This window comes from Otolemur garnettii, unplaced genomic scaffold (assembly GCF_000181295.1).
Source record: "Otolemur garnettii isolate 467f Iridium unplaced genomic scaffold, OtoGar3 scaffold00191, whole genome shotgun sequence".
Classification (NCBI taxonomy): Eukaryota; Metazoa; Chordata; class Mammalia; order Primates; family Galagidae; genus Otolemur; species Otolemur garnettii.
The window spans coordinates 2,631,492-2,658,902 of record NW_003852586.1 but is presented as its reverse complement, the minus strand read 5'-3'; the positions used below and the strand labels follow the sequence as shown (position 1 = coordinate 2,658,902).

General features: G+C 40.5%; 1 protein-coding gene across 1 annotated transcript in view; it reads right to left on the bottom strand.

Annotated features, from left to right (window-relative positions):
* TMPRSS11A (transmembrane protease, serine 11A) overlaps window positions 1–26,249 on the bottom strand; it is a 63,215-nt gene extending 36,966 nt beyond the window's left edge. Inside the window, exons 1-5 of the mRNA XM_012812141.1 lie at window positions 26,048–26,249; window positions 23,236–23,378; window positions 21,252–21,314; window positions 4,638–4,644; window positions 3,512–3,630 (exon numbers count right to left, since the gene is read on the bottom strand). Of these exons, the coding sequence (XP_012667595.1) occupies window positions 3,512–3,630; window positions 4,638–4,644; window positions 21,252–21,314; window positions 23,236–23,378; window positions 26,048–26,249 (534 nt within the window). The remainder of the gene's footprint in view (window positions 1–3,511; window positions 3,631–4,637; window positions 4,645–21,251; window positions 21,315–23,235; window positions 23,379–26,047) is intronic.
* Window positions 26,250–27,411: the final 1,162 nt, after the last annotated feature.

Genomic DNA, 27,411 nt, shown 5'->3' with positions numbered 1-27,411 from the left:
ACCTTTCAGTACTTGACTTTCTCATCTGAAACCTAGGAGAGTAATTGTACCTTTCTTGGCATTCAATATGTGTTAGCTATTACTATTGTTACAGTATTGTAAGTTTATAACTTTCACATTTGTAATGATCTTAAAATACTTTGCTATTTCTGAAATATATTCTCTGAGTGAATCACCACCCTAGTCAGTGCCTCTTTTCAAACTCATAAACTCTGAATAATACTGAAAGCAGTCTACTTATTTGGAAGCACCATGAGTTACAGGTGACTGGTTATTGGGCCCTCTCCAGAGGGTAACATGAAAGGAGAGGGGCGCCTGTCTCACCACTTAGGGGACTGGGGTGGGTTTGGGCAGCATCTGGGCGGGAGCTCATTTCATTTTTGCATCTCCCTTTGCACTCAGGTCAGTGAAGCCCAACCTGAGGAAGAACAGGACCTGCAACCTGTCTTTCTTGGCCACCTAATTAGCACCCATGTAGGACAGAAAAGAATCTGGTTTTATACATTGGGATTTAGCACAATAAATAGGAGTGGCTCAGCATGAGGCATGAACTCTTCCTGTAATTCTTCTAGGCCTGACTTGGTGGGAGGGCCATGGGGGTAGAAAAATATCTGTCTTATTTAAACAGAGGTAAAATAACACAAAGCCTTTCCTAACCACAAGAGCCCTTGTTGATATTTCTTTTCTTTGAAGATCTTCTGCGCTTACTGTCATCAACATGCAATTTAGTCATTAATTATATAAAGTCACTTTGGTCATTTTCCTGTGTGTCACTCACATCTCTCCAGAGAGACTGAAAACAATATGAGGAGACAGATGGTGCTTCCTCTTCTGCGAGATCCAGCTCTGAGGAATGAAGTGAACCCAATACTCAAACATCGTGCACAACGAAAAAAGCTCAGCTGTTCAGTTGGTTATGTTTGAAATTGACAAACCAAACCCCTATTTAACATCACATTCAAAGGTGAACTCTAGATGCACTAAAGACCTAAAGTAAAATGTAAAACTATAAAGTTACTAGAAGAAAATACAGCAAAATAATCTTATGATTTAGAAAGAGGGAAGGATTTCTTAACATGTTGACTGCCATGCTAGAAAAAATTTTTTTCCCTTGAGTCTTTTATTAGGTCAAGATAGGTCAAGAGATTTTGTGAGTTATATATGCTTTATGAGGCCCTGAGCCCCAAACTAGCATAAGTTAAATACAACTCACATGGCAGTTAATGTGTTAAAAAAACATTCAAAACACAATAATAAGGCAAAGAAAATTGACTAATATGATTACTTCAAAATTATATATTTCTATTGCATAAAGGACAATGGTCAACATTTATATCATGCAAGTAGAAGACAGAATGAATAAATGGGATGTCTATAGCCAACACACCAATAATGCCTAGAAAATGTAACAAATACCTTTAAAGCAATATAAAACAAACAAACAAAAAAGCAATTCTAGTGGAAAAACAGGCAAAGGATGTTTACAGGCAACTTACAGGAATCAAAGTCCAGAAGCTAATAAGTATATGTAATAATTCATTTGTAATTACAAAAATTCAAATTACATTACAAGTAAAATGGCAGTTCATGCCCACTACGTAGGCAAAAATTAGCCAAACGCTACCAAGTGATGTGCAGGGAAGGTCTGTGTCGCCCCCAAATTCGTACAACCATCCCGTATACTAGGGAACCCAGAACCTTGGGTGCTAACTAGTGAAGGTGGAGCCATCACTAACAGGATCAGTGTCCTCATGAAAAAGAGTTTCTCGTGATTTTACAGGGCGAGGAATAGCAAGGAGAGGCCTTCCATGGGCCAGACACTAAGCTGCCAGTTTCGTGGCCACCCAGACCTTGGACTTCCAGTCCCCAGAATTGCCCAGATTAGATGCCTGTCGTGTGAGCCTCAGCCCGCAGGCTGTTGTTACAGCAGCTGCGACAGACGGAGACACCGGGCGGGGCAGAGGCACGTGGACACCAGGCTGCGCGTGGAGACCGCGTGTGGTATAGCAGCTTGGGCGGAAACAGGGTGGTGTTGGCGGAGGCAGCGCCGTGTTGGGTGGGACGGGAGCCCGGCCATATTATGGGGGGCAGGGCTGTGTTTCGAGAAGAAGGGAGGACGATAGGCAATAATGTGCTATTATTAAAACCAATAATAATTGCAAATTAAAAAATTTTTTAAAGTGCCAATCAGAGAAAGGCCCTGTGTGGGCACAGAGTGACAATCGGCAGGACTTAGCTGAAGTGCCAAGGCCTCCTAGACAGCTCAGCCAGCTCAGTGCCCTCTCTAGCGGCTTCTGCACCTGTGCGTTCCTCCTGTGCGCCTCAAGGCCTGGCGCATTCCTGCCCTTTCCCTTCAGTAGACAGACTTTCTCCCTTAACACAACTATAGAAATGTTGCTATACAGCACGTGCCACGTTGTTTTCTTTGTGTGTTTGTTCTCTGCAGGGTTCTGTGGAGTTCCTCAGGGTCAGAGCAGGAAGGAGGCCTTGGGGGCCAGTGCAGACCCTGATGTACTCTGAAATTACCCAAGAACGGATCTAATGCACCTTTCTAAGATGCTCTGAAAGGATGGAGGAACATGAACATTAATTACTGGTTGGGGAGGATGAGACCACAAGATAGAAAAATTGGACATAATTTAATGTTAGCTGAAAATAGAGATTATAAGATATCCATCTATGATATCACTGTAAATACGTGGCAGTAGAGTGCGCTGTAGACAAGGATTAGGTGGTGACATGAAAAATGACCATTTCTTTGAGAAACAAAGAAAATATTTTGAAAAATAAAAGTTCTAAGACTAAAAAACCCCAATACCCTTGTCATTTCTTTCCTTTTAAAATAACGCTGTGCTTCTGTGCTTCCTTGTTTAGGGAAACTAATCTGAATTTAACTGTTGAGTGAGGTTTTTGGAGTCTTGAGCTGAGTTTTTACACAGCTCAGCATGCTTTTCTCTCTTTGAGGGGAAGGTGGTATTTTAGTGTTAACAAAATTGTTAGCGTTTAACTTGAATATTATGCAAGAGTGTATGGTTTGTTTTTTTTTAGTTAATACATTTGTAAGATAAAATGAACATTTTTGATCTTCTTTTCTGTTTTCACGTATTAAAAACCCCCTCAAAATCCTAACATATGATCTTACAAAAAGGCATGTAGCTTTATAAATAACAAATTTTATTATGGTTAGGCTTTTCTACTGGGGGGATATTGTAGTGGAAACAGAGTGGGGGCACAGGCTAGGGCATCTTGGCCTCAATGCTATCACCTCCAGATGAGGAAGTTGGATGAGAAAGTGCCCGAAACACTGACCTGTTAGACAGCAGGCTCTCTTTCCCCTCCTTCCCCACCCTTCTGTCCCATTTGACACTTATGAGGTGGGTCTTGGATAGAATCTGCAAGGTGATTCTAATGCAGATGGTCTGAAAGTCATGGTTTTACAAATGAGGGAAATGATTACAAAACACCTTTCACCTGTATTATACTATGGTTAAAAGAATTTTACTCAACTTACCAAACTTTCACTCATCTCCCGTAAGTCCTTAAGTTGGTATGTGTTGCTTTGCCTAGAGTTGCTATTGACTCGTAGATTTGAGATTTTAAAGGTTCCGTGATAGTACTCCATATTTTGGCCTGTGACAAAAATGAAAAGCAGGAAGTTAAGTGATTTGGGCAAAGATTTTAGGATCTCAGACTCAACTATAATGTGGCTAATATAAAGTCTTGAATATATCACTGAGATTCTGGGCTGAGCTGTCACTGGGCACTCTATTTATAATTGAGTTTCATTAAAAAATAATAAAAATAACAACTAATATTATTATGTTAATAATAGTAGCTGACATCTGCCGAGGGCCTACTATGTGCCAGGCACTGTTTGGTGTGCTTTACACAGATTAATTCATCTGATCCTTACATTGGCTCTCTGAGACTGGTGTCACCTCTGTTTCACAGATGAGCTGAGTAGGGTGCAGAGGCTGTAAGTTACTTGCTCTGTGTCATCCAATGGGCAGTGACACAGCTAAGGCTTGAGCCCAGCAAGCCAGCCCTAGAGCTGAAGCATTCCAGCACTGCATTGGCCCTGTTGAGAAGACGGGTGAATGAGCCTCTTTGTAAGTTTTGCCTTGTAACGGCTGAGCCAGGCACACTAAGAAATCATGGGGAGCTGTCCATGAAAAGGTGGGGAGCTGTCTGGGATTGAGAAGAGAAAGGGTGTGGCAGGATTTAGGTGAGGTTAGAGAGCAGTGGAAATTTCAGAGGAACTCAGTAATTTGAGAAGGAAGGCTCGGGGGCAGTAAAAAGTGGCAAAGCTTTAGAGTTAATGACAGAAAATGGAAAAAACACACTACAGCCTTAGTCCTTGGGGTCCTGGTTCAGGGAGGGAGCAATAGGTTTCTGGCCTGGGACCCAGGAAGGAGGGAGGGTCTCAGGAAGATGGATCCTCTATGTCTCTTTTGGGAAGGTCCCTGACTATATATGTGTAGAATTCATACTGTTGTGAGACTTCACTGTCACCGTAAAGGGGCCTTTGTGCTACCAAATGAACTGAACTGAGAATCTTGGCCAGGAACTGCAGCTGGGCTGTCACCAGGCCTGGGATTGTGGTATCAGCTCTTAGGGCCCAACAGAGGCTCCCTTACCCCAAGTCTGTAGGGGACAGTGGACAAAGCCATTTGAGTGAGACAGGCAAGTTGTCACACGCACCCATGGAGATTTGTTCAAAAATGTAAATGGTTGTCTTGGTGCAGAGAGAGGTGCAATATAAAAAAGAGAATTCTGAAATGAATTATTTGTGTGATTGTAAATGTATTAGTCAATAAAAATATAATCCCTGAATATTATTGTGGAATGAGTAAATTTTTTTTCTGAAAATAAGTTATAACATTTTGTACTTTTAAATTATTACAGTTTATCAATAATTTTGAAATTCATTATTTCATTTGACATGAGCTTTTCCTTTGCTCTAGAAATGTCAGTGGAAAGAAAATGATGGGTTATAAGTAAAACAATCAATTTTAATAATTAAATAACTAGTTTATTATAGTTTTTCATTTTGATATGTAATTAATGAACGTTCTTTACTATGACTACTAGTAAATTTAAGACAATTACTGTTTTTGATCTTCTTGTGTAGGTTCTCAAAAAAATTACTGGATTAGGAACTCTAAAGAAATAAGAAATCAGTGTACTTCGCTGTGTCCTGACTACACAAATAAGTACTCACAAGTTATAGGCATTTAGTTATTTGTTGGTAAAATGGCTGAATACATTAGAAAATATTTTGAATGTGGACAGTTACATGTCAGTTTACCAATTTGTATAGGTGGAATTATATTTACATATATGTAAACAAAGCTTTGTAGAAAAATCAAGTCAAACCGAGCAAAACCCCTAATTTTACTTACCAGAGACTAAGAAGGGAGCCAGAAGACCAGCAGTCACAGCCCCAGCTGTCAGCAACAGTGCAGTGAGCCCTGCTATAGTCCAAGGCTTCAGGCCTCTGCACCCGAGGCTGAGTCCCACAGCCCTGTAGCAAGGAAAGCCCACCTGTTACTTGTGCACTGCAACACTGACACGCTCTCTGGTCTTCCTCAGGAAAGCTCACATTGCTCTAGCCTGCCTTTCCCAGCAAGAAGTCAGCTTTGGTCAAAGTCATCTGCTGTAAAATGTTTGAACCAGGATCTGGGAATCTTAGTGTTTCCTTGTGTCTGCTTCTGGCAGTGCCTGGTGACCTCTCCCTGGTGGTCACACCTGACTGTGCTTAGCAGGGAGCTCCACGGCACAATGCTTGAAAAGCACCATTTCCCTCCTCCAACACTTAGGTCCTTATCTGCCTATCCCTTTGGAGTTTACATGATGGAAGAGTGGTCCAGTAGCTAGGGGAATGCTGTTCAGCTGCCGTGTCAGTCTTTATATCCCACAGGGTCATGAGCATCTGGGGGCAAATAGTGACCAACTGACTGGAGTGACAGTTTGTCAGTGAAGTGTTTCTCCTTTTGAGAAAATCTTTGTACAGCATAGCAGGTGCACGATACTAAACGGCAAAAGTGGCAGGGATCATGGATGGAAACTGAAACTACTTAATCTTATATAAATAAACTTTCAACTTACTATCAACTTTCATAGACATGTATAAGCAATAGAAGAAAGCCCAAATGTATCATTATCTTCCCTTTCTTTGTTAGCCATTTGATAATATCACTTCAGATTTGGAAAGAAATACACTTAGTAAAGACTTCTGGAATCTAGATTTTTTTAAGTATAGATGCAGCATTTTGCACACTTGTTTTTCCTGCTTTAGTTGCACCTAGAAAACAAACACAGGTGTACTGTTTTCCATTGCTGGGAAACAAATTATCAGACTTAACAGCTTGAGGCAACCCCATTGTTAGCTACAGTTTTGTGTGTGACCTGGCTGGACTCTCTGCTCCGCATCTCTTCCTGCTGAAATCAGGCTGTTAGTTGGGGCTGTTCGTCCACCTAAAGAGTCTCACTGTGTCACCCTTGGTAGAGTGCTATGGTGTCATAGCTCATAGCAGCCTCAAACTCTTGGGCTCAAATGATCCTCCTCAGCCTCCCAAGTAATGGGACTACTTACTACATTAGGAGTGAAATAGACTTGCTAGCTGGTCTGAGAAGCTAATCAATAACTCCCTTTAGAATCAGAGAGTGTATTTTGAAATTCAGTATGAAGATTTATGGGACCATAATCCTGTCTGTAATGTATTCACAGGTGCCACTACACCCAGGTAAGGTTTCTAGTTTTAGTAGAGACAAGGTCTTGCTCTTGCTCAAGCTGGTCTTGAACTCCTGAGCTTAAGGGATCTGCCTGTCTTGATCTCCCAAGTGCTGAGGTTATAGGCATAACCTGCTATCCCCAACCTCAACCTGAGATTTGTGATCCTCTTCCAAGCTCACTCAGGTATTAGGCAGAACTCAATTCCTTTTTTTTACTTTTAAATTTTAATATTTGTATTTAATTTAAAATAATTTAAAAAATTTTTAACAGGTTTAGGGAGCACACATTAAACTTCATCACATGCATATAATGTATGGGGGAGTCTGGGCTTCTGTGTCTCCATCACCTAAGCAATCAGCCCTACAGTGGAACTAAGGCCCTGCTTCTCAATGGCTGTGAGTCAGAGGCTGCTGTCAGTGCCAGGTGTCCCTTTAGTTCTCAAGGCCAGTGGTGGGGACTCCCCACATCGAGCCTCTCTCCACACAGAGCTGCTCGCTCCTGATGTGTCACCCACCAAGGAAACTGCCTCCATATTAAAGTCAGTCAATTTGGGACTTTACATTTGCAAAAGCCCTTCACAGCAGCACGTAGATCAATACCTGTGGAATAACTGGGGGAAGGTGCACGTATACCAGAGGGTGGGAGTCTTGGGGGTCAGCTTAGAATTCTGTCCACTACAGCTGAAAATATCATGACTTTTCATGAAAATGGACAAAAACCTATAGCCATCAAAGAAAGCATGTCAGATTTAAATCTTAATTTTTGTAGAGGTGGTGGTGGGAAACTATTTCATGAAATGGGAATTCTCCGTTAGGCATAATATTAAAAGAAGACTAAGGGATGTTTTATTCAAATAATAACTTTGGGAATACAAAATGAACTTTTGGAAATTAAAATAGAAATGAAGCTAAAGGTAGTCAACCCAGACTGACATTCCCAGATCCTGGTTCTAACACTTTACAGCAGGTGCAGATGACCTTGACCAAAGCTGACTTCTTTGGTCAGCTGATTAGCAGGCTTCATCGTGACCTAATCAGCATTTTGCATTCTTTTAAGGAAAGAGTAAGCAAGGGGGAACCTTACTCAGTGTGACACAACCTATAATCTCCATGAAATTCATTTTATCATATTGATTACACCTTCATTAAGTTTGATTGTTCCGTATTTAAAAGGGTGTATTCGTGGCCTGTTTTTTCTAAGATGACTGTCAGTGGAAGTGTGGTGATAGTTTGACTGACCTTGAGATGGCTTTCTGGGATCTGCGCCTGAAAGACTCACACTGGGAAGCACACACAGAGCAGGTGGATTGTCCCTGGTCAGTGCTGGGTGTGCAGCTCCTCAGTGACAAGGCTCAAAGCTACAACTTCCATGCATGTGAGTGAGGTCAAAGGTGATCCAGTTAAGCAGAAGACATAACAGATCCCCTACTCCCCTGCAATCATCCTGCTCCCAGAAGAGCCTTTGCTAAAGGCTGCCACGTTGGCTACTCTAGGTCGACCTCATGCTCTTTATCATTTTATCTGCAAAATCCGATCTTTTCCTTTTGAGGGCTACTTTTCTGCCTTCTTGTAGATATATGTTAACATCACATGAATGCGAATACATTACAGACCAGTTATGTTCCCATAAATCTGCACAAGGAATTTCAAAATACACTACCTGATTCTAAAGGAAGTTATTGATTAGCTTCTCAGGCCAGCAAGCAAGTCTATTTCACACCTAATGTAACTGAACAAAGGTGCTAAAGGAATTGAATTCCTGCCATTTAACACAGAAAACTTTGTTCCCCCTTTCCTAGTCTGGGGCACATCCTTGAAAGGAAATTCTTATAGAATCAAAGCACTAACTCTCCTTTCACCAAAGAAAAATATATTTCCCTTTGAGCTGTTGAATGCAGTCATTTTCTACAAGGAAAGCGATTTTCTGTGGGCCTTGATGTGCTCTGACGCATGAGTGCCGTCTGGATGCTGGAGCCTCTTGGAGCAACTATTCAATGCCAATGATGACAAGATACAGAGCTATTAGGTACGACGTGTTTGCTTGGCCGTATTGTTGGTATCTTATTGCATTTCACCTTCAAATACTGTTCTCAGTAGAATTATTTTTCAGCATTTTACAGATTAATAACTTACCCTGACAAAAAAATAACTTGCTCAATTCACTCAGCCAATGAGTTAGAATTTAACTTTGGATACAATGGCTTAGAAGCACATTTTCTCTGTGATATGAAATAGTCTTTTAGAAGATTTTTTTTTTCCTTTTCCAGAATAGGACTCCCTTTAATCCAAATGAATGATTTGTGGAATTCCAAGCAGCATGAAAGGTAAGTGAGGGGTTTTATGAAATGAGGGTAGAGATGGTTTTACTGATCATAAATTTCATCATTCTTCATTATAGTTAAGTCTTGAATTTGATCCTGATTTTTTATATTCTCCCTTTTCACTGGCCTTAAATTTTCACTTACTTTCAAAACATTAAAATTCCTTTCTTCCTCATCCACACGTAGACTCTCATAAGAGCATAAGCGTGGCCATGGCAACAGAGTGGGAAGGAGGCTGTGAGGCAGGTGTGTGTTCAAGTACATTAATGACCCTGGTACATTTGGAAGGCTTTTACTTAATTTGATATGTCTGTCTGTGCAAAATAAAAATGTTCATTGAAGGAAATTCAAAATACATCCAAAGTCTCCAACTATAGACCAAGGAGAAGAAAGACATTCAGAACTTGAAGATAGGTCTTTTGAAATGATCCAGTTAGATAAAAATGTATAAAAAATAAAATAAAAAAGAACAAAAAAATCCTTAAAGATGGTTGGGGCAAGGTAAAAACCAGCTGAATCTGTGAATTGTTGGTATCCATGAGGGAAAACAGAGATTAAAAGGCTGAGAAAATCTATTTAATGAAATCATAGATGAAAATTTCCCAAGCATAGCAAGAAATTGATACAGCAGAAACATTACTGGCCAGAAGAGAATGGGACAATAAATTCAAAGCACTGAAAGGAAAAACCTGGTGATGAAGAATTCTATGTCTAACAAGATTAACCTTCATAAATAAAGGAGAAATAAACTCTTACCCAGACAAGCAAATGCTGAGGGAATTCATTACCACTAGAAAAAACCTATAAGAAATGCTCAGGGGAGTCATAAACTTGGAAGGAAAAGGATAACATTTATCATCATGAAAACACATGAAAGTATAAAACTCCCTGGTAAAGCAGCCACACAATGGAGGACAAGAGAGGAATTAAATGGCATCACAGCAGAATTCCACCAAGACACAAGGAAAACAGTAAGAGGAAAAGGCAGAAACAAAGAATTTATATAATAAGAGGAAAACAATTAGCAATATGGTGGTAATAAAGCCTTACATATCAATCAACATTAACCTTGAATGTAAATGGGTTAAATGCTTTTCTTAAAAAGTATAGACTGACTGAATTAAAATAAACAATCAAAACTTCCCCAAACAATGATTTCACTTTATGCTCTTACAAAAACTTATGTAACCTATAAAAAGACACATATTGGCAGTAAAGGGTGGGAAAAGATATTCCACAAAAATGGAATATAAAAGTGAGCAGGAATAGCTGTACTTATATCAGATAAAACAAACTTTGAATCAAAAACAGAAAAGAGAGAAAGAAGGCTATTATATAATGGCAAAGGTATCAATTCAGCAAGAGGACAATTTTAAATATACATGCACCCAACAATGGGGAACTTAGATTCATAAAACAAATACACAGTACCTAAAAAGAGATAGGTAGCAATACAATAATGGGGGGGACTTCAACACCTCACTCACAGCACTAAACAGGTCATCAATACAGAAAATCTACAAAGAAATGTTGGCCTTACTGGACTTTAGACCAGATGGATCTAACAGATATTACAGAAAATCTGTTTAACAACTACAGAATATACATTCTCTTTATTAGCACATGGGGTATTCTCCAAAAGAGAAAATATGTTAGGTCACAAAACATGTCTCAACAGATTTTAAGAAAATCAAATCATATGAAGTTATCTTCTCAGACTACAGTGGAATAAAATGAGAAAATAACACTCAAAGGAATTTTGGTGGCTATACAACAACATGCTCCTGAATGACATTAGGTCAGTAAAAAAATTAAGATGGAAATAAAAATATTTGAAAAAAATGAAAATGGAAACACAAGATACTTGTGGGATCCAGAAATAGCAACATGAAGGTTGATGGAGGAAAATACCTACATCAAAAAGTAGAAAAAGTACAAATTAACAATTTAGCATGATACCTCAAGAAAACAGAAAAGCAAGAACTAACAAAGCTCCAAATTAGTAGAAAAAAATAGCAAGATTAGAGAAAAAAAATGAAATAGAAACTAAAAAAAGTATTAGGGATCAATGGAATAAAAAGTTGGTTCTTCACAAAGATAAACAAAATTGATAAATCACTAGTTAGACTAAATAAGAAGAGATAAGACCACAATAAACAAAATTAGAAACAAAAATGGAGAAATTACAACTGATCCTATAGAAATGCAAAAGTTCATCAGAGAACTTGTAACTTACTCTTCTTAAACTTCTTCTTAAACACTCCTATAAATGTATAAATGTTCATTATAAAAGAGCAATTTTTGTGTCTGTAATTATGAGACTTGATGTTTTAGAAGAATAATTTGGAGAATGTGAAATATTAAAAGCTAGAAATCCTATTTTATAATATCATGACTTTCATAAAAGATGAAAGATATATATTTTAATATTTAATGAGTTTTAATAAATAAGGAAAACATTAAAGCTACTTAGTTACATTTGTTTTATCAGTTGTTTGTTCATCAAATATTTATGGAGTGTTGATTATGTGTGAAGCAGAGTAGACCCTTTCTAAGGGCCTAAGAGGGACCCTCTGTCCTCACTGTGTGCTTACTGCAGGGATGACATGGTAATGCATGTGGCTAATGGCCAACTTCCTACCAAATTCTCATCTCTGAAGCTTCCTGGGTGTATCCCTGCCACCTAGACAGGCTGCAGTGCTAATAAGAGAAGCTGAATTCTAAGAGGTCACAGACCTGATTCTGGCCTCTGACAGCCCTGTGGCTAGGAGCAGTACACAACTTTTGTTGTCTTCAGAGTCCCTACCTAAAAGGAAGTTAGTGACACTAAGTTTACTAGCCTGTCTTGGCTATTAAATGGGATAAAATGTATAAAAATACTTTGAAGTTGGTATAAATCTAAATATAGATGGTGAAATATCATTAGCATCATGGCTATTTAAAATCATTATTTGAATTTTACATAAAAGTTATGCTAAGGAATCTTCCTTTTTCCTCTTCTTTGCATATGGAAAACTCCATTAAGAAAACTTCAAAAAAATTATATTTTTTTCTTCAAAATTAAATAGGAAGAGTTGTAGAGAATAGTCATGTCTTCTCAATCTTGAGCTCCTGCCTCCCCATGGCCCCGTGAAGCCCAGGGTCTCCACAGGGGAGGCAGATGTGTCCCTGCTACTGACCTTTCCTTTTGTTAGTCCATGGGCACTGACCACAAGGTATGAGGAGAAACAGCTAAGGGAAAGTACTACAGAAGCCAAATTTTATTAGTTTGCTGAAATGAAGCTTGTTTTAAAGCAAATGAACACCCCCCCCCCACACACACACACACACATACAAATCAGAATCAGTCAGGACAGTGTCATAGAGCTTTTCATTAATTTTTTCTAAAATCTTAGCTATTGAACTTCGCAAGATGAAGCAAAGTTAACAGTAGCTTTTTTGTACAAAAACATTGATTTCAAACACAAACATTAATTAATCCAGAAACCTATGACAATTCCAGAACTGTCACAAGATCCCATGCAGGCTGAGTCCCTTCAGGACACCTCCCCAGCAGTGAGTCCTCTGACACGTAGGGGCTATGGCCCTGCCAGACAGGACAGCAAATGAGCCACCCACAAAACAAAGTGAACTCACCGACACATGGTGGATAGGAGGAAGAATATGATCTCCTGGGTCTTCACCCACCAACCTCAACTTTCTAACCAACTGTGTGACATCTCTAGGTATGTTAGAAGTCTATGGCTCCAAGAAATAAGGAAACAAATTACAAGTAGTTGAAATGAAATGAAACTAGTTTGACAAGTCTGAACAGAGACACCTCAGCCCATAGAATAGCTGGAAGAAAACAGCCAGAGATAGCACAGTCCCAACAAAAAAGCAATATGGGTTGTTTTTTTTTTTCTCTTTTGGTATTGTCTGATTTGTTAAAGGAAAAGAAACTGGTTATATGAATTTGAATGAGAAATAGTTTAGGAATGTTCTAGGATTAAGAGTTTAAAGAAGATTATTGAGAGATGTACAAATACCTTAAAGAGACCTTCACACAAAAGCTCTCTCAATAAAAACAATCAGATTTAAAAACCTAGACACATAGTATAGTTCAAGAAACACCTTTTTAATTCTTGGTGAACAACAGGTATCCTCGTGTCTTTCTTACTAGGGGTACCAAATTTATTAGTACATAGTAATTTCTCTTTTAAAAATACCCACCACTGATAATGTAGATAAATCAATATCAAACCAGATTTTTTCCAAAATAATTTACTGTAATAAACATGTGTGTAGAGGCATTTATCAGAATGAAGAAAACCAAAAAAAGAAGAAAAAAATTTCAGTTAGTCAAACAATATGTGAATACATGCTGTTTGTAATTACTGAAACCTCAGACATGAGACCAAACCCGATTTGATCAAGCTTTAATTGGTCCTTTTCCTTCTCCACAGAATCAGCTTTGATCCATTTTTCCACAGGACAGTATAAGCATTTGCACACATACTTGCACACACACAGCTTGCAAACATCAACACATATTCACAAAACACATGTACATCTTAATACAAAAGTATCATATTGTGTACGTTCTTGTGCAATTCAATCTTAATATGTTGAAGGTCTTTCATTTTTAGAGAGACAGATCTCCCTTATTCTTCTTAACAGTTACATGAAGTATGAAGATATTTAGTGTTTAGCCTTGGTTATACTTTTACAACCAAATGATACCCATTTAACTGGAAATACCACTTTAGATAAAAGTTTTGCATTGAATCTGACACTTAGAGAAAGTCCACTTGAAATAATCTTCTTAGACAACACAGCACAGAGCTTCAAGTGCATGAAGTCAGAGTGTCAGGGGATTCAAATCTCAGCAGTTTCTACCACGTTAGTAAAATAGAAATGATACTAGCAATTTCTTTGTGGGTTTTTGTGAAGGGTAAATGAGTTAAAACTGTGCATGAAAAATGGCTTGGAAAGGAGCCTTCTGAAATGGAAGCACTACAAAAACATTAACTATTATTAGAACTTTTATCATTTGCATATTTCTCTCCTAACATTTATCAGAGAAAAGCTTAGTGAAAGTCATTCTGCTGAGGTACACAGCACACACAGTCCCATTCTGCTATGTGTGCTGTGTACCTATTTAGGCTACTCCAACCCTTTGAACATCACTTGTCTCCTGTGTAGAAAGGACAGTTATCATCCACATGCAGGGCTTTGTGGGGATAAATGGTGTTATGATGTGAAGATGCCTTGCACACTGCCTGGCAGTAAACAGCAGGAGACCCTGTTGGCAGAGCTGAAACTTTGCAGGGAGAGGCACTTGTCTGCAGGTCCTGGCTGTGTCACACAGCTGTTGTTTGGCCTGTCTGTGTTGAAGCTTCCTCATCTATAAATGATATCAATAATAGCTTTCCATGCTATTGTATGAATCAAACAAAACAACATGTCTAAAATGCCCCTCAGACTATATGGTCCAAACAGGAACTGAACAGTGGTCCGCGTGAAGGTGGAATGGTGTCAGTAACACTCAGAGCATGGGGAGAACTTTGCTCAGAATGCTGAGATTGGCTCTGATGTTACCCGGCCTCTCAGCTGTCTGGGTCTTTTATTATAGGAGGGTAGAAGATTAAATTTCTTTTTATTAACACAAATTCCAGACTTGGTAGTGAGAGTTTAAAAGCTATAGGCTAAGAGTCACTGTGACATAGAAAGCAAGAGACACACAACCTTCACACAGAATTGCACTCAAATTTCTGTCTTCTGCAACCTAGAGAATGGAGAAGATATTTGCATGCTGTACGTTCAGTGAAGGGCTGATAAGCAGAATCTATAAAAAACTCAAGCATATCAGCAAGAAAAAAATCAAACAACCCCATTAAAAAGTGGGCAAAAGGAAGATATTCCAGTGGCCAACAAATACATGAAAAAATGCTCAACATCTCTAATCATCAGGGAAATGCAAATCAAAACCATAATGAGATGTCTCCTAACCCCAGTGAGAATGGCTCTTATCCAAAAGTCCCCAGACAGGAAATGCTGGTGTGAATGTGGAGAGACAGGAACATTCATGCACTGTTGGTTGGACTGCAAACTTGTACAACCTCTATGTAAAGAAGTGGAGAATCCCCAGGGAACTTAAAGTAGACCTACCATTTGATCCAGCAATCCCATTGCTGGGTATTTACCCAAAGGAAAAAGAACATTTTATCATAAAGACACTGGCACTCAAATGTTTTTAGCAGCATAATTCATAATTTTGAGGTTGTGGAAACAACACAAAAGGCCACGAGCCTATTAGTAAAATGTGGTGTTTGTATATCACAGAGTTCTACTCAGCCATAAAATGGTGGTCTAGTATCTTTTTTAACAACCTCAATGTACCTGGTGACCATTTGTCTAAGTGAAGTATCACAGGAATGAAAAAGCAAACACCACATGCACTCAGCACTAACCTGGAACTAGTCAACCAACACTGAATGCTCCTGTGGAAGCAAAACTCAGAGGGAATCAAGTAAGGGAGAGGCAGGTGGGGGCTCAGCTGACTCACACCGAATCCTGAACTCTGACCTGTAATGTACAAAACACACTATGTAACCAAAACCTGTGTACCCCTGCAATATTCTGAAATTAAAAAAAAAAATCCGGTCTTCTATTAATTACAGCTTTGAGTAAGTTACTTAACTTTCTGAAATTAATTTTCTTCCTCTAAGACTAATACATGAGTATTAGTAGAGTATGGTCCAAACAGGAGCGGAACAGTTCCAACCTGCCACCCTCAGTATATGGGGCCAGCGCCCTACCCACTGAGCAACAGGTGCCGCCCCAAAGGCCCTATTCTTTATAAATTATAACTGCTCTGTGAATAGTACAAAGCTAGCTTTCAAAAAAGAATTGTTTTTTCTCCCCATCACTAGCTGATTGGAAGGTGGAGAGTGGCAGTTCTTGGCCACTGTTTTAATCTATCTTTGTGCTGTACCACCTCAAACAACTACAATGTTCTGATCTAATTCCCCTGTAATCTGAACAGTGATGTAGATAATTGTAATTGTCAACAGTCACACTTTTAACATGGATGTAATTATTTTTTATTTCACTTTAAGCATCTACTTGAGTAGATCTCAGTAATTCATAGTACCCACCAATCACATGCCTGAACCTGGGCTCACATAGTTGAAATTTGTTACAGAAGATCCTCCTTAAGATATTTTAAAAACTGTTGATGTGACTTAAATAGGCATGCTACTGCTTTGCTATTGTGTAATTTAATGCACCATATGATAAAAATGATCATAGTGTGTGAAGGCTGGGTGTGAGGCAATATCAATACACCTTCCCTGAGAAAATGTGAAATATTTATGTTTGAGATTGTTCTTCAACTGATGTGCTGTCCTCCTTCTACCAAGGGGAATTTACAAAACTGATACCAAGTGAAATAAGTATTGTCATGTGGAAAACATCACAGAGCTTAGGGGCTGCAGCACAGACACCTCTTGGCACAGAGTGGCAGCTGCACCCTTATAGGTTTCACACGAGGACCTCGAACAGCTTCCTGGTGCTTCCTGACAGAGACCCTTGCCTCCTCCCCCAATGGAGACCCTCACCTCCTCACTTCAGATATTAAATTCCATATCTGCCATTTTCTCAAGATATAGAATTTAACACCCTAGGCAAGGATCCAAGGAGATTGGGCAAACTTGTGGCTAGGGTGGCCCTCAGCAGCCACATCAAGGCTGAATGAAGCTGAAATACCACAGTTGCCCTGGAAGACAGTGGAGAGGGTAGTGAAGAGGCTGAGGGAAGTCGGCATGCTAGAGTGGACACACTGCGAGAGGCCAGGAGACACACAGGGCACATGGATGTGCCATTTGCCAAAGCCACAAGAAATGAGCTGGCTGGAGGGATGGAGGGTAACTGAGTGGTCCAATAGAGATTCCCTTTCTAGTGAAGTGTGACAGCAGGAGTAGTGGCCTTGGAGCTAGGGTTACCCACAGATGACGCAGCCCTGAAAGAACAGAGGCCATATGGCAGGTGGTGCAGCTACCAAAGCCAGGAGTGTGCAGTGAGCTCTAGGAACTGCAGGTCAGAGGGACAGCCAAGGAGGCTTGGTCCACAAAGAACTGTGGAGATGGTTCAAAGAGCACGATGACTTTAGGGAAAAATGAACAGGCTACCAATAAATGTGATGATCAACCACAAAATAAAGAAAAAAAACTATTTTTTGGCCTTAAACAGAATTACCTATATTCTTCATTCCCCCCCTCCAAAATGAAGGTATATAAACTTCTGGACCCCAGTGGGTTATTGGGTGATCATGCTGATTTCTTCCATAAGCACAGTGAATAAATTTGTAATCTCTTTCTCTTATTAATCTGCCTTATTGTGAATTGCTCTTTCAATGAAACTTCTAGGGGCAAAGTGGATGTCTCACTCTCTCTGTGACACCCACAGGTACATGCACACAAACACATGTGTGGTTATCAAATGATCTTATTTTTGAAACACAAATTGGGTAAGCCCCTTGGAAGTGAATAGGTATATTTGTTTATGTTTATATAATAGAATAATGGAAAAGGACATACAAAAGTTTAAACTTTGATTTATTTAGGAGAAAATAAGGGAGACATTGTTAGATTTTCTTTGTTCTACTGTATGTTGGCAAACTGCCCATATAACTTTACAGCTTGTAATAAAATTACCGTTGACTTCCTAACAACATGGTGGTTAGGGTTGAAGCCCCCAGTGCAGTTGAAAATCCATGTGTAAATGTTGAATCCCCCAAACTTAACTACTAATTGCCTGCCATTGACAGGAAGCTTTCCTGCTAAAATAAGCAGTCAATTAATCATGTATTTTGTATGTTCTATCTATTTATATACTATATTTTAAGGATAAAGTAGACAAAGAAAATAAAGTATTAATAAGAAAATGACAAGGAAGAGAAAATATATTTATGTTTGTTAAGGGATTTAATCATTACTTGCACACTTAGTGGGCTGAGGAGCAGGAGGAGCAGGGGAGGAAGGACTCTGTCTCAGAGAAGGCAGAGGCAGAAGAAAGCTGTGTGCACAAGTTCACACCCTCTATCAATGTTCTATGTGCAATAAATTATATTTCTAAAATGATGGACATGCCCAGCAGATGGCAGAGCAGCGACACCACATATTCTATGATCAGTGTCCGGTCTCCCACAGCAGGTGGGTCCTGTGACCTGCCGTCTCCATGTTTCCTGGCTGTAACTGCAGTGAAATGACATTAACATATTGTGCAGTCCCATTCCTAGTTTTCTCTGGGTTGGCTGCTGCCGTGTCAGTTGGCTGATGCAGTCACTCTGGCTCTTTCCTTGGGTCACTCCTTGGCTTGGGTGCCATCAATGCATAGTACTGGGTGCTAAGAATACCCTGCTGACTTAAAAAACAACAGAACAACCTCTTCTAATTCTTCAGTACAGTATTAATTAGAGAAGTTCTGTCATCTTTTTCTCAGGAAGATTAAAAACCCAGCTCCTGACCACAAGTCTGACCTGGGGGTACCTGGTGTCTGGCCTAGACAAGTGCTGTCCAGGCCATGGTCACTGCACACAGGAGGCTGCTTCATGAGTGATAAGTGATTTAGTATGACATCAGTGACTAACTATGATCACTGTAAGGGGATGAATCTTTACTTTATCTAACTTTAATCAATTTAAATTTGAAGAGCCTCATCTGACCAGTGGCTATCACATTGGGCAGGTGCTCACCAATGTTATAAAATTCTCTATGTGTCACTCTCCAGTATGGGTGGATAATGATGAGCTGCATCTTTCTGCCTCAGCCAAATACAAATATCCCCTTTCCAGGAGTCTCTATGCATTCTGAAGACACTAAATGAGTGTACTTGCTGTCTGTTCATGTTGTATATATGTGTTTATATGAACCATTTGTCTGTAGCAGCTCAACCTTCAAATGTCTTCTTTCAACTTTATTCAACCAGTTTCAGTTTCCAGATGGTATCAGTGTGGCCAGGATTGTGTAGATATCAGTGAGGTCCTAATAGGTGAATTTTACCATTATTGGAACATCAGCATCATAAGAAGGGAGAGAAGAAAACATCTGCACACATGATGAGCACATAGCTTGTAACGGGAACTTTCCCTCATCCACTGACACCATGTAGGGACTTTGCTCCCCAGGGGTATTTAGTGACATCTAAAGTAAATTTTGGTTGTCATGACTTGGTGGGGACGATAGACGTCAGGGTGCAGGAGTGGGAAGGGCTGCAGAGCTGTCTCCAAGCACAAGGAACGTGGCGTCCTCTCCCAAGGGCATCACCAGCATCAAGGCCCAGAAGCTCAACATCACAGTGATGATTCAAAGAGAGTGAGTTTGAGTTTAGCACCATAAATATATTTTAATGTACATGGTATGGCATTAAGTGAAGCAAGAGCAGCTCTTGTTTGATATAAAACCCCAAAGAAAGTCTTAGAGCAGCAGTTATCTCATTAACTAAATTAATTGTGAAAGTGTGTCGAGCAAATAGGGGCTTAGATGCACAGAAAAAGTGTGAGTTTTGTTAAATACTAGTCCACACTCATACATAGTACTATAAAATACGCAATTAAATATATCTGAAAATGACAATCTTATCACAATTAAACCATTCCAAAGGCATTGGAAGGCATTCCAAAGATGCCTTCTTGATTACCTGAATATTTTCTGTAAATACTACTCTGCAAAAAATGCTGGCCGTGTTTAAACAATAAATTTAAATACTATACAATAAGGTCTTTACCAATATCTTTTATCAAATTGCTTGTGAATGTCTAAACTTATATTAGCTTCTCATGTAAGTTGCTTATTCATATCTAATTTATGTTGACTTCTTATTCTGCAGTTGTTCTAATGTTGGTTGAAAATAAAAAGTAAATAAAATACATTAAGAGATCATGAAACAAAAGTGTAAAGTAAATTTACACAAAGATAGGAAATTCTATCATTTTTAGAGATGAAGCCAAAAGCAGCTCTTTCTCACTAAATCCTTACCTTATTCATTTCAACTTAACAAAAAAACCCCCAAGAGAGTCTGCCTTTAATTTCTGGGCACTAAAAGGCATTTTACATAGTTCAGAGCAGAGTTCTGTGCTAGGCGATTCCTGCTGCAGACTTAAGGATTTTCTTCTTGCTCCAAAATAAACACCAGTGTAGTTTTTAAAAGAGATTAAACTCTGCACCCTTACTATAGAAATAAACATCACATAAATACTGGCTTTTCTCAAGTTTCAGAGAGGTCTACTGTGCTTCTGAGCACTGACAGTTGGATTCACAGCAGCACCATCTCTCATGCTTTAGAGTCCTGTCTGGTGTCCCCTGGCTACTTGTGCTGACAGCAACCAAAGTCAGCAATCTGGACTTGTAAGTACAGGGGACTTGTAAATCTTTTGTCAGGGCCATTTAGGAGGCAGACAAAGACGTCCAGGTCCAGAAGGGAGGCCTGAGCTGTGGGGGAAGTGTGAGCGCCTGCCGCTGGTGCTTCTCTGGTTAAAGTGCTGGTTATTCTATGGAGCATATTGCAAGGGTACAAGTCAAATCTGTCAAGTGTAGAACATAAATGTCTTAACACAATAATCAAGTAAATGAGGCAAAAGCTATGTTGATTGGTTTGATGTAAGCACGTCACATTGTACAAAAAAATCAACACATTATACCCCACATATGCATAAATGTATTCATGATCTACGTGTATATGACTTAATTAAAAAAAATAAAGTGCTGGTTATTCTAAAATGAACAAAAGGGCTGGGAAGATGAGCAAAGGGGGACAGTGAGTGGCAGTGATAACAGTGTCCAAGCTCACAGTTCTCTGAGCACTTTGGCAATGTGAAAGGAGCCCTCTTTCCCTGCCTTGAGGGAGCATGATAGATCATAGGCATTTGCATCTTGAACTCAGTGGCAGTGCACAGCAGCACAGCCTGCACACGATCCCCAGAGACCACACATGGCATGAAGAGTGTGAATGTCGCTGGGCATGGTTCTTAGAGACCACAGGTGGTGGGGACAGTGTAGATGTCTCTGGGTACAGTTCCCAGAGACCACATGTGGCAGGGACAGTGTGGATGCTGCACTAAACATTAGTTTGAGATTTAATCCAGTCCCGGTAATGAGTCACTCTGGTATAGAGTCCAGGCTTGTTTTCCTTTCCACAGTCTATGCCCCAGCTCACTATCCCAATAAGATACCAGATGCCTCCATCCCGTGCAATGACCAAGGGGCCTCCAGAATCACCCTGGGGAGGAAAAAGAAAGGAATACAATCAATTTGAGAAAGACCTGTCACAAATGAGTTAATTAGCATCTGAATGTCTGATATAACAATACTTTAAACTAAAACATGGAAAATGAATTCTATTTTATTTGCCATTAGTATTACCTATTCCCCATTAACAATTGCATAACATGATCTAAATGAAGCTAAGGTTTCAGTTTTATCTTTTTTTAGTTTTTTCTCTATCTAAACAGGGACTGAATGCTGAGTCAAGTGTAGGCAACCAATTCTCACGTAAACGATGACCTCAAGATGCAGCTGAGCCCCCACATCCTCCCTGAAGCCTCCCTTCTACTCTGTCAGCTGAAAACACTCCCTTGCTGTGAATTTGGCTCTCACCCTGTTCCACTCACACCAATGGGCAGGAAGGTGTCCTTGTCATGCTGTGCAGTGATAGGTTGTCCAGGAGGATGGTATGTACAGGGCACTCTGCAGAAACCCACTATTTATTGCTGGTGGGGTCCCTAGACCTACTGAATCATGAGGATGTCCCAGAACCCTGCAGTCCACAACGATTTTAAATTTAGCTTTTAGCTATTCATTCAAAAATGTAGTATGTGGAAACCATTGTGGAACTTTAAAATAGAAGAAATAATTCTGCTTAAAGTGGGCCTGGGGTTCTCAAGCCCTTAGACTCCTTCCCTTCTGTTTCCTTACCATTCTTCTTAGTTCACTTTACATTTGGTGGGTAGAGGTGAAAACCTTGTCCACCAAAGGAAATTCTCTTAGCTCCTTCCAGAGTGCTCATACCTACTTCAGGGCCTAGTGTTTCTTTCTCCTCTAAGCTGAATCATCCAGCTGTGCCTTGGACCACTCACATTGTTTTTCCTTCCTCTCAAAGCAGAGTGAGCGAAGGACACCCTGTAATGTAGAGCTGCCCCTAGTCCTGGGGCAGGAGGTTCAGTTCCCTGGCATCCTGTCAGGACTGGCCCCACAGCAGGAGGTGGGCAGGGGGCATGTGGGGCTGTGTCTCTGCTCCCAGCTCTCCCATCGCCTGCACCCTCCTGAGCTCTGCCTCCTGTCAGGCCCCCACACCTTCCCTGACTGTGGAAACACTGTCCTCTATGAAACCAGTCCTCATGTCAGGAAGGTTGGGGACTTCTGGGCTGGAGTGTGGGGCTAAATCCTTATCCTTTCCTGTTTGTTTTAGTTACTTGTGTGCTATATTGTTAGACTACAAATTCACTGTGAATTCATTGTGATTTATTAACGTCTGCATTTCCTGTGTAACTGCTATAGGCCCGTGCAGCTCGCAAGAACTTTGAGTGAGTGGGTGGTTGGACATTTGTTGCCTCGCAGGACAGCCAGCCAAAGGCAGGTCAGCTGCACACCTCCCCGTACAAAAAAAGCACATGTACACCAGAATTTCAAAGCCATTCTTAGTTCTTCAAAGAATTGCTAAACCATTGGGACTAGTTTTGAATACTATAGGTAAAGTCTGTACATAGTATTATTGTATCAGGGTGCACACTGCTTAAGGTCAAAGATCAGCATGTGGGTAGATGATCTGCTGGACCCCGAGGTGGCCGCAGACCTTCTCAGTACCTTCTGACTGATCAGGAGTAGCCACCCAGTTGCTGGTTATGCTGAGGACCTTCTCAGTGGCTTCTGACTGGTCGGGAGTAGCCACTCAGCTGCTGGTTATGATATCCTTGAACCTCATTTGGCCTTCACCATCTGCTCCCAGTAATGGCTTGTAGTTGGCAACCATTGCCTTATAGAGGGTCTGCTCCGCGGCTGCAGTGAAGAGTGTGTCTGGGGCCCTCCACTCCCTCTGCTCACACTCCTCTCTTCTCCACGTGTCATTTTCATGAGGTCTCATGAATGACCTTGGCTGATGGTGTCCTATAGAGCTGTCTTTGTGGATTTGAGTCTGTTCTTACCTCACAGGCATCCAGCTTCCCTGTCAAGAATCCGGCACAAATCATCCCTGATGTCACAGCACCACCATACACGTTGACTCGATTACAAACACTGTTATTTAGAATCTCCACCTCAACTTCTCGCAGTGTATTGGGAAAAGGACCTAGCAAGAGAAGAAAGAAATAGATGCATTTTTCACACTGTTGCTATGATATGTAATTGTGCTTTGTGAAGGATGGGCCAGTGATGAAAGCTAAGTCTTGACGTGACAGGATTCTGGGCTAAATGGCAATGCCTAGAACTGAGTTGCATGCCCTGTGCCTCCTGCATGCCTGGTGCTGTGTTTGACTCATCTGCTCATTTCATCTTATTTAATCTTTGCAAAAATTACCAAAGGCAGATATGAATGCTCTCTTCTTTAGCTGAGGAAACTGAAGCTCACTTGGCCAGGGGTCTTGGGACACATAGTCAAATGGAGAAGGACATTAGATTTAAACCTAGGACATTTCTCAGCACCTGGGAGAATCTGTAGCTGCTCTCCCTACCCTACCTGGGAACCTACTGCATGACTTTAGAAAGTTCCTACCTGGGAACCTACTGCATGACTTTAGAAAGTCATGCATTTTGAAAGCTGGAGCAGGAGCAGTGCAGAATGGAGCATGAACTGCCAGGAAGCAGCTTAATATGATGGAACTCTATTGCTTCACGAGAAAGGCCAAGTTTACTTTGATAACAGCATGACTTGCTACTTATAACAAACACAGGGTCCATAACAACTGCTAAGAAATAGTTCTTGTTTTATTAATTAACAACACATTTCTTGACCAGTTGTTATATAAAAGGTGTCATTTAGTTTTGTGTAGTATTGTTTTAGCCATATGGTCTCTTCATCCCCCCTTCACAGATCCTATTTTCATGGCTTAATCCTCACACAGGTATAAAGATTGATGCTTTCTTACAGCAGCTTCAAAGGCAGCTGAGAGGGTGAGGAGGACAGCTCTGTCCTCAGGAGACCAAGTCTGGGGCCTGACGGCACAGATATAAGTCTCAACACTGCACAGTTTGCAAGACATGCAACCTTGGGAAGGTCACCAAGCATCATTCTACTCACTTGTAAAAAGGAGAAAGTTATGCCTTTCTTACAAGCTTTTCCATGACTGTGAAAAATAATGAATGTAATCAGTTAGGACAGTGCTGCAGCACATGTTCAGTTCTTAATGAATGGGAGCTATTAGAGTGAACCGTGGAGATTAGGTTTATATATTTTAAATCCTCCATGTGTTAAACTGCTCTTCAGTGTTAATGATGGAAGCTAAGAAAGAGCTTTTAGAAGAGGAGATCTAGGTTTCGAGGGATTTTTCCACTCACAGCAAAGAAATCAAACTCTGTTCTAAAATGGATATATTCATTCACTTAAGACCGACTATTTTGCTGGAAAACTAAGTCCAAACTCTATAGTCATTGGAGAGCTTCTAGGATCTAATGAATTTCTTCACCGCAGTTACTACGACCATCTTCCCTCTGTCTCTGCTTTTGCTTGAATGTTCAGGGAGAGAAGCTGCTCACCAACCGCTCCTGACGCTGCTTCATTGCAGCATGAGCTGCTTGTCTGTGTGAATGCCCAGCAGACCAGCAATCAGATTTTCTAGGCATTATCAGGCTCTAAGCAACTGTATTCTAACTACTTGTAGTTTCGGTGTACCACTTAGCTACTCAGAATAGTAGGCTTGGTTTTAAATTTTGCAAATACTTATATTAACCTCAACTTTAAAAACTCAATTCAAGTGCTTAACAATATAACAAAATGTTTTACTTTATCAACTATTTAAGGAAGAAACTATCCAAAGAATACAAAGTTTCTGTTTGAGTATTCCTTCTGTCTGTTCCAAAATGCAGAAAAATATCAAAATTAAATATCAATTAACTAACCTTACTCTGATGCTTTACAAATTTACAATGTTACTCTGAAAAGTATATAACTTGTTAGAGCGCTCCCTGTATGGTGGTCTGTGCTGGACTGTGGCTTTACACCCCAGAGATTTAATTTCCCTCCATACTTATCACCGCTTCCTGCAGAACAATGAAAACCCACACACTCAGGGAGGACTCTCAGACTGGCCTCAGGGTCACATTCTACAAAATCAAGTGATAAGACTCACAGTCAATGAAAGCTGTACTTTGTAGTAAGAGCCTCAAACAAGAATTAGCGATCTGAGGGCAGACTGCACCATAGGTAGAAAGTTAAGCCAAGAGACACAGGAACTGGGGGCTCATACCGGCATCTCAAGGTCTGTGTTTGCAGCTCACTTTGTATGATTAAGTGGAGTACAAGGCCATAGCTGTCAACTTTATAAAACCACCACAGACACATGGATGAGAGGGACCCTGCCTAATAAGTGCTGGGTAGGAAATGGTCTTCACGCTGCTGCCCAGGTTGGCTCTGCTGGTCACGTGGTTAGCACGCTGAGGAAGCTTAGCCTGACCCGGGCTTGCCATTCGACCCTGCATGAGCCCTGCCACCATGGCAGGATCTCTGCGTGTGAAAAACATCATCCAAAAGAAAAACTGATGTGAAAAAAATATGCTTTCACGAATTTTGGAAGAATATTTTAACCAGTTTCCTAAACAATCCATAGAAAAGGCAACAAACACAGGTACTATGTAACAGTAGTGGTGATAGCCAACACGTCAGACATTCATCACATCTGCTTGGGTTTGTTTTGCAGTGTTTATCATGAGACATCTCATTTTATCTTAATTTTGTACTTCATATCTCCACTCATATGAAGGACAGGCAGTATTTTTTGCTTACTGTTTTGGTGGGACACTCACCGTTTGCTTTCAATGCACCCCATCCGGTGACAAACACTTTACTCTTCGGGGGTACCTCGAGGGTGGCGTTGGGCAGGCAGACCCTGCGTACCTGGCTGGAGAAGGCAACAGGGCTGGCCAGCTTCACCACTGCCACATCAGCCTCGTGCTTGTGTGCCGCGTAGTTCTGGTGGACAGTGATCGACTGCACCTGTCTCCTCATCAGCGAAGGGTTTAGGGTTCTCCCAAAACTAGCTGTCCATAGCCTGGGGTTTTTGTAACTGATCACAGAGGGAAAGGAATACATGTGATTCATTTTGGATCTAGAGCAGCCCAGGACAAGGGTCTTAAGAGTAGGAGAAGGGCAGGTTCCCTCAGGTGACAGGTGATGGTGGGTGACCCCTTCTGGCCTTTTCATCTGAGGCTTCTGTCTTGAGATGGCTTTGCCCTCACCTAGCTGACTACAGACCTCATTCCAAGGCAGCTTAAATTATTCTCTTTGAGGGGAATTTGTGTTACTGAAAAGAAACCACATTACTGCCATTTCTGATTTTAAAAATGCTACAAATTATTAGAAAATATAAATAAAATGTGTAATGTGCCTACATATATATGCACGTAAACACATATCCATGCACATGTATGTGTAGTTATAGGGAGAAAGAGAGGAGTGTAAATAGGAGCCATGTTTTATATATTGTTTTCTCATGCTTCCCTTTACTTAGCATTTTATCCAGAATATTTTCCCCACTTAATATAATTTCACTAAGGTATATCTTTATCATTTCCATGTGTTGTTTTAAAAAAGCATACAATAAACTAAAAGCATAGCACCAAAGATAGTCACAACACTAGACATTTCTAGCATAACCAGCCATATTTATAGGTTAGGGTACTATTTTCATAGTTGTAAAAAATCTGCAATATATCTCATATCTCAAGAAGACTGGGGTGAGTGGTTTAATTTCTGACAGTGTGGGCTTATTCCTAGTATAAATTGAGGTTCTAGATAGTACACTTTCAGGGGAGCTGAAGATGCTCTAACTTTTTCCATCACTTCTCAGGAATTGCCATTTCTCCCTGCAGTGAAGACTATCACAGCAGCACTGGGGAACCCCAGGCATCCAGGAAGGAATGTGAAGGAAAGAATTACAGGAGAAAGAGGGGAGGCACTGGGTCCCAGGGACAGACTATGGACTTACACATCAAAGCAGTGTGCAGCAGTCAAGAGCCAGTCCTGGCTGATCAGAGATGCCCCACAGATATGGACACCTTCCACCTGTAGGCTGACCTGCCATGGCCACGCACCTCTCCTTGCCACCTGGCCATCGGCAATTCTCTCCATGGATGGCAGCTCCTTCCCTAAACCACAATCTGTCAGAAAG